This window comes from Geospiza fortis, unplaced genomic scaffold (assembly GCF_000277835.1).
Source record: "Geospiza fortis unplaced genomic scaffold, GeoFor_1.0 scaffold425, whole genome shotgun sequence".
Taxonomy (NCBI): Eukaryota; Metazoa; Chordata; class Aves; order Passeriformes; family Thraupidae; genus Geospiza; species Geospiza fortis.
This window is the reverse complement of record NW_005054387.1, coordinates 2447248-2453904: the sequence shown is the minus strand read 5'-3', so window position 1 is coordinate 2453904 and position 6657 is coordinate 2447248. Positions and strand designations below refer to the sequence as shown.

Sequence of the window (6657 nt, the reverse complement as noted above, 5' to 3'; positions counted from 1 at the left end):
CGGGGGACACGGGGGGACCGGAGAGCCCGGGGAGCTCTGGGGTGGATGAAGAAGTCAGCGGGAGAGCCCTGAGGGGAAGCGCGGGATGGATGGGGACCGGGGGAAGGCGAGTCCGTGGGACTGGGGAGCCCCGGAGGGAGCGGGAGGCTCAGGGTGAACGGGAGGTCCCAGCAGAGCAGGGGAGGAGAGGTGCCCCGGGGGCAAACAGGGAGCCCCAAGAGGAACAGGGAGCTTGAGAGGAGCTGGGAGTCCCTGGAAGCAGAGTCAGGAGGGAACGTGAAGCCCCAAAGGGAGCGGGGAGCGTGATGGAAGCAGGGAGCGCCCGCAGTGGGGAGCCCAGTGGGTGCTGTTGGAGCTGCTCAGCTGCCTGTTTCTCCTGCAGGAGGTGGAAGCTCTGGTGTCCCACTGGAACCTCTACATCAACCTGGGAGGTTTCTTCGTCAGCCTCTTCTCCGTGACTCTCTTGGGCGCATGGAGCGACAGCGTGGGCCGGCGCCCGGCGCTCATCCTGCCCGCAGCAGGCATGGCCCTGCAGACAGCCATCTACCTGCTGGTCATGTACCTGGAGCTGCACGTCGCCTTCTTCCTCCTGGGACGCATCCTGAGCGGCCTGACGGGCGACTACAACCTGATCCTGGCCGGCTGCTTCTCCTACGTGGCCGACACCAGCGAGCGGCGCGCGCGGACGTTCCGCGTGGCCATCCTAGAGGCGTGCCTGGGCACCGCGGGCATGGTGGCCAGCATTGGCGGCGGCCAGTGGCGCAAGGCCCAGGGCTACATCAACCCCTTCTGGCTGGCCTTCGCTGCCAGCCTTGCTGCCACCCTCTACGCCGCTTTCTTCCTGCGGGAGTCGGTGAAGCAGAAGAAGGAGGCCAAGCTGTTCACGCTCAGCCATTACAAGGCTGTGTTCAGGCTGTACGCGGCCCCCGAGCAGCCGAGCTCCAGGTGGAAGCTGGCTCTGTACTCCCTGGCTTTCTTTCTGATTGTCACGGTGCATTTTGGAGCCAAGGACATCTATGTGGTGTACGAGCTGGGCTTCCCTCTGTGCTGGGCTTCTGATCTCATCGGGTACGGCTCGGCCGCCAGCTACCTGGCTTACCTGAGCAGCCTGGCGGGGCTGAGGCTGCTGCAGCTCTGCCTTGAGGACATCTGGGTGGCAGAGATAGGCTTGATCTCCAACATTGCTGGGCTGGTGGTGATGTCTCTTGCTACCACAACGCCACTGATGTTTACAGGTGATGCTGGAGGCTTAAATCCCTGTTTCTGGTAGTGAGCTTCATGAGGAGTTCAGGCACGTCAGGAAGTTCTACCTTGTGCACCAACAAAACTGTTCTGCCTCATGCACCAACAAAACTGTGCCTTGCTAAGGGCAGTGTTGGCCAAACACTGAATTTGGAAGTGCATCCATGTAGTTCCTAGAACATTAGGCTTCCCAGAACTGCGTTACACTGCAGACACAGACTGAAGTGCCTTATGAGATCCAGGAGGGTGAATTGTGTTTAAATACAGCAGGGAGACACTGCCAGCAGCTGCACATTTCTGGGACTGACTTGGGAGGCTCTATTTTTCAGGTGAGCTTTCCCTAATGTGCTGTGTCTTGCTCACAGGTTATGGAATTTTGTTCCTTTCCATGGCAGCCACTCCAGTCATCAGATCCAAGCTCTCCAAGCTGGTCAGTGAGACAGAACAAGGTAAGGAATTAACCACTGTGCTTAAGCCAGATCCTGAAACACTTTTTTCTTGGAATATTGAAACCAGACTCTGGGGAGGTTGGGAGTTCCCTGACTCCTCTGGACTCCTGTGCCCCTGCATTCACCCTTAGGCCCAGGTAATTTAATTTGTTTCCCCCCAAATAATTGTCATTCTTTGATTCAGACTCACTGCATTTCCAAGATGAGAACAAAGGAAGAAAAGCAGGAGTAGTTCATTCATCCATACATTCATTTCCAAAGCTTTTACAAGGAACAAGAGTTAAAATGGATTATATAACAAGGAGAAAAGAGTCATTCTCCTGACCATAACTTTCCTCTGTAGATCAATAACAGTGGGGAGAACCAGGTGCTGTAGGAGGGTTGTATCATTGACCACGGTGAAAGATCACGGATAACCCACAGGAGGAGCATGTTTGCCTTTTGTCCAGTTATGTGTCTGGAGGGTTTGCACTTGCTGTGAAACACAGCACAGGAATGTCTCTGGGGCAGACAGGGGGAGGAGGGAATCCAGGTGGCAACAATGGAGAGGTGATTTTGCAATACTCAGGTTTCTTATTTTAGGGCGGCGATGGCACGTACAGCGCATTTATGGTGCTAAATCTTGTGCTGTACTTAATGTTTAACAAGTGATAAGAGGTGCCCTGGCCTGGAGCATTTACAATCCAGCTGATATAATGTCCTGGTCATCTTCTGATACAAATCCTGCAGGTTGGTGAGGTGGGCATGGCCACAGGCTGGACGTGCCAGGCCAGTCCTGTCCCACCTTACCACTCTTTATATTCACACACTTTTCTGATGGCAAGTGCAAACCCTTGGAAAGATTGGCAGAATGCACTGAGGGTGATGTGTTACAGCTGTTTACAGGCAATAACCACCTGCCTATCTCACCATTAACCTCTTATCTCTCTTTTCCAGGTGCTCTCTTTGCTTCTGTTGCCTGCGTGGAAGGGCTGTGTTCACTCGTGTCTACAGGAGTGTTCAACTCTCTCTACCCTGCCACCTTGCACTTCATGAGGGGATTCCCATTTCTCTTTGGGGCTATAATCCTCCTTATTCCAGCAGCTATCCTTGGGTAATTTACTTCAAAAGTTCAAACTTTGCCTTGCAATGTCATATGGAAAATACTGTTTACTCTTAGGATAGAAGCTGGCAGTTTTTAAGGCATATTTTCAGTTCTGGTTGTGAGAGGGTGTCTCCAGTAAAAAGAGGTGCAGGTCATTTGCTTTGGAATCTGAATCCTAGGGACAAACCTGCAGCCTGAGTAGTGTAGCTCCCAATATTCAAAGTGTTTCAAAGCCTCACTGCAGCCTCAATGGAATCCAAAATCTGGAACTGAATTTGAAAGTTCTTCATGGAAGAGATGGAGCTCTCTCAGCAGTCTCTCTTCTTGTAATTTCTTTAGTAATTGAAGCAGAAGTTTTGTTGTGATAGAAAACAAATCCCCTGGTAGGTTCTGGGAGAAGGATTTGCAGAAGTGCAGCAGTTCCTGGCAGGGTCATTTTGTTTTGTTCCCCTGAAATTTTTAAGACTCACTCAATTCAGTAACATCCCCATGTGCCTTAGGAAGCTGAAACTGTTCATTCTTTTCTAGGTGGATACAAATCTGGGATTCAAAACACGACTACAACCACTTCCAAGAGGCTTCCCTGTCCCCCACAAAAGACTGAATTTAACACCAAGGAATTGGCCAGCACGGCAGTGTCCACCTGAACACTGCACTTCATTCTTCCCTCAAAGGACTGATCAGTGTGGGAGGGACGCTCTGCTTGTCCTTACTGACTTTTAAATGCCAAATAATTGGAAATCACAGGAGGAACTTGATTTGGAGCTGTGAATGCCTCCTCAACGTTGTGTTGGCTCATCTGTCACAGAAAACCCAAGAGACCCAAGAGCCAATCAAGCTGTTGTGGGCCTTTTGCAAGGCTGCTTCATGGTTTGGGGTTTGGTGGGGCCAGAAGGCCCTGTCATGCTTTTAGTGGGGAGAGAGGACTGAGTTCTGCTTTAATTGCTGAGCATTTTCCCCTCAGGGTATTCCAGTGTGCAGGGATGAGCTGTTGGTGTGGGTGAGGCACCCAAGTGTCCTGCTGTGGGGAGAAGATGCTCCAAATCATCACATTGCCGGTAAAAACCCAACAAATGTGACATGCCAGGCCACAGAACTCCTTATGGAGAGGGGTAGTTTAGCACAGGAGTGCTATTGCTGTCCTTACTGACTGAACCAGCTTTAGTTTTGCAAGTCAGAGGTGTCCTAAGAGGAGGATCTAATTCATGAAGTGTTGGTAGGAGTGCCAGTGGTATGCCCTGCCTTGCCTGCAGCTCAGCCCAGGATCTCAGAGGTGGTTTTGAGAAGTAGCAGATCATCTGAGAATACTGCAGGGCCAGTAGAGTAAATCCTGGGTTGGGAGGGACCCACGAGGATCCTTGGAGCAACTCCTGTAGGTGCCTTAATTGACATAAAAATTGACATAGCCAAAAGCTATGAAGTTGAGGAGAAAATTGTCAGAATTGTTCCCCCCTTACGCTGCAGATCTGAGCCCCAGTCATGTGAAATCCCTGCTGTGCTTATCCAGAGCCCTTCCTCAGCAAGCTGGGGACAGGACTAGTGTCTTTAAGATTAATCTTTTTTGTTGTATGTGGCATAATCTTGTGTTAATGATCTCAGTGCTGCTGCTTGGGATCTGTTGATGCCAGCAAGCAAACCCCATGTCCATTGAACTTATAATTGTTCTTTCCAAAGCATTACCTGTGTTGCTGCAATGCTTTGTTTTTTCTCTTCAATGTGCCATAAACCAGCAGTTCTATGTACACTGCACTGCACATGCTGTTCAGGTACATGCAGTAATGACTTTACTGTTACTTTCAGAATGAATAAAACCTCCATGCTCTTTTATGGTTCATAAAACTCTGGATATCTTGTGCAGCTGTTGATATCGTTTGTCCTTGACTCGTTGGAGGTTTCTCTCCATTATTTTACCTCTCAGTCCTTTATTGAAGACTGCAGTAAAGAAGGAGCAGCAGGAATTTATCTGTCTCGTGGAGAATGAGTGTGTGAGAGTGGGAAGTCAGGGAAAATGCAGGTTTGGCACTTGCAAGCAGCCAAAACTTGCTTTTCCTGACCACCAGAGTAAAGCTTGCAGGAGAGCTTTGTCTGAAAGCTGTCCTTCAGTGTGCAGAAAATGTGAAACACTTTAACCCAGCTTTGTCCCTGTCCATTGGGAGTTTGTGGTAGAAGCAGAACTGGGGAGCAGGGAAGCAGGGAGGCTTGAAGAACTTGGTGTTATGCCACTTGCCCCAAGCAGTTTTGCCAGGGAAGGTTGGAGTTACAGGTCTGACTGCTGGGCTCAGCCTGGAATTGGCCTCCCTGAGGAACAGGGCATGCTGTGAACGTTGCAGTGGATGTTTGTGGCTGAACTGATTGTGAAGTGGAGCCCTCTCCACCCCCTGGGTGCCAATTCAAGCAGCTGCTCAGTGTTGTGCAGGGAGGTGAGACCTGGCTCTGCATGGGGACACATTCAATGGCAGCTATTATGCCTAATTAAAAAAATTAAACCGAAGTTTTTCTAGGCCACCCTCCAAGAGTTGCAACAGTGGAGCCATGGCTGGTGAGAGCAGGCAGAGTCCCTGGGGGTGCAGTGCATCAGCCCATGCAAAGGTGAGTGGGAAGTGAGGGGTTCCTGCAGGAATCCTGCTTGGGAATGTCAGTTCTGCTTCGTGCTGGCAAGGAAAAGCAAGTGTGAAAAGCCTGCAGGGAGAGAAGCACGTGATACAGACAAAGAGGAAGGGATTTAGAGTAAAAACCAGATTTATTAATAATGCCTGATTGAATAACTCCAAACACTTTTGACGTGGCAGAGCAAAGGAATGAGAGAGGGTGAGGAGAGAGGAATTCATTTCCTTGGGTCTGCTCCAGCTGGAAGGGGCTGGGTTTGGGATGCTTTGCCAGAAGCAGGGCAAGTTCATTAAGGTGAAGATAATGATGGGGAAACAGGAGGAGTCACAGTCCAGGCAGCTGGAGTAGGAGATGGGATCTCATGTCAGGTGAGACACCTGAGCTGTGGAGAATGAGTAAAGCTCCACACTGAGTGCTGGGTGAGGAGGCTGATTGCTGCAGAGCTCCTGGGAAACAAGACACAGTCATTTACCAGATTATTGCAGGGAGGAAAATCCTTAGGATTGTTTGTGTGGGACTGCTTCAGTGGCCCTGACATTCAGTTACTGGAGGCTTTTCCCTGAAGCAGCTCACAGGAGGCTTTTATCCTTGGGCAGATTCACCTTTGGGCTCATCTGCTGCCTTCTTGTTATTTATTCTGGAGATTAGATAGATTCTAATTCTGATGAATGCTGGGCAAATATGGCTATTAACCTTTCACTGGAGAGCAAAGATGCCATTAACTGGGAGCTGATAAGAACTATCCATAAAGCACCAGAATTAACTTCTTTTTTTTTTTCTGCCCCTGATATGTTTGTGGATCCAAGCCAAAAGAAGAAAGTGTTTGTGTTCCTGACAGTTAAAGCAGGGCTCCAGGGAGAGCCAGGAGGAGGACAAGCTGGCTGAGACTCCTTGTTACCTCCTGAAAAGGTTGAGTTCTTCTTGAGCAAGGATAGGAAGAGGAGCCTGTTTGTTTTTCAAGGTGATTCAGCAGCCTGGAGTGTGGAATGCAGGGATTTGTGTCAGGATGCCCATGGTTCCCCACCTGCAGTGTTGGCAGCAGGCTCTGATGGTCCTGGAGCATCCTTTGCCAGCCCTGTGCAAAAACTCCACTTTTTCTGGATATTTTAAGGTAAGGAGCTGCAAAAAGCCCAGGTGGGTGTTGAGAAGAGGTTGATAGGAAGAAGCAAGTGTTACTTAGGATTGCATCCAGCAGTGAGCAGGGACAACCCCGGGCAGCTCAGGCAGGGCTGTGGGGGTGTGGTGGTCAGCAGAGAGATTCACCAGCTCCTGCTG

General features: G+C 50.2%; 1 protein-coding gene across 1 annotated transcript; it reads left to right on the top strand.

Moving 5' to 3' along the window:
• The first annotated feature begins 85 nt into the window (after nucleotides 1-85).
• Nucleotides 86-4614, top strand: SLC46A1 (solute carrier family 46 member 1). The gene is made up of 5 exons (XM_014308835.2): nucleotides 86-110; nucleotides 291-1235; nucleotides 1608-1691; nucleotides 2628-2784; nucleotides 3304-4614. The coding sequence occupies exons 1-5, from the start codon at nucleotides 86-88 to the stop codon at nucleotides 3377-3379; spliced, it is 1287 nt and encodes a 428-aa protein (XP_014164310.1). The 3' UTR covers nucleotides 3380-4614.
• The last annotated feature ends 2043 nt before the right edge of the window (nucleotides 4615-6657 follow it).

Coding starts and splice junctions, on each gene's coding strand:
- SLC46A1 (XM_014308835.2), top strand. CDS start 86: ATGGATGGGGACCGGGGGAAGGCGA. Junction 1,236..1,607: donor AACGCCACTGATGTTTACAG/GTGATGCTGGAG, acceptor TCTTGCTCACAG/GTTATGGAATTTTGTTCCTT. Junction 2,785..3,303: donor ATTCCAGCAGCTATCCTTGG/GTAATTTACTTC, acceptor ATTCTTTTCTAG/GTGGATACAAATCTGGGATT.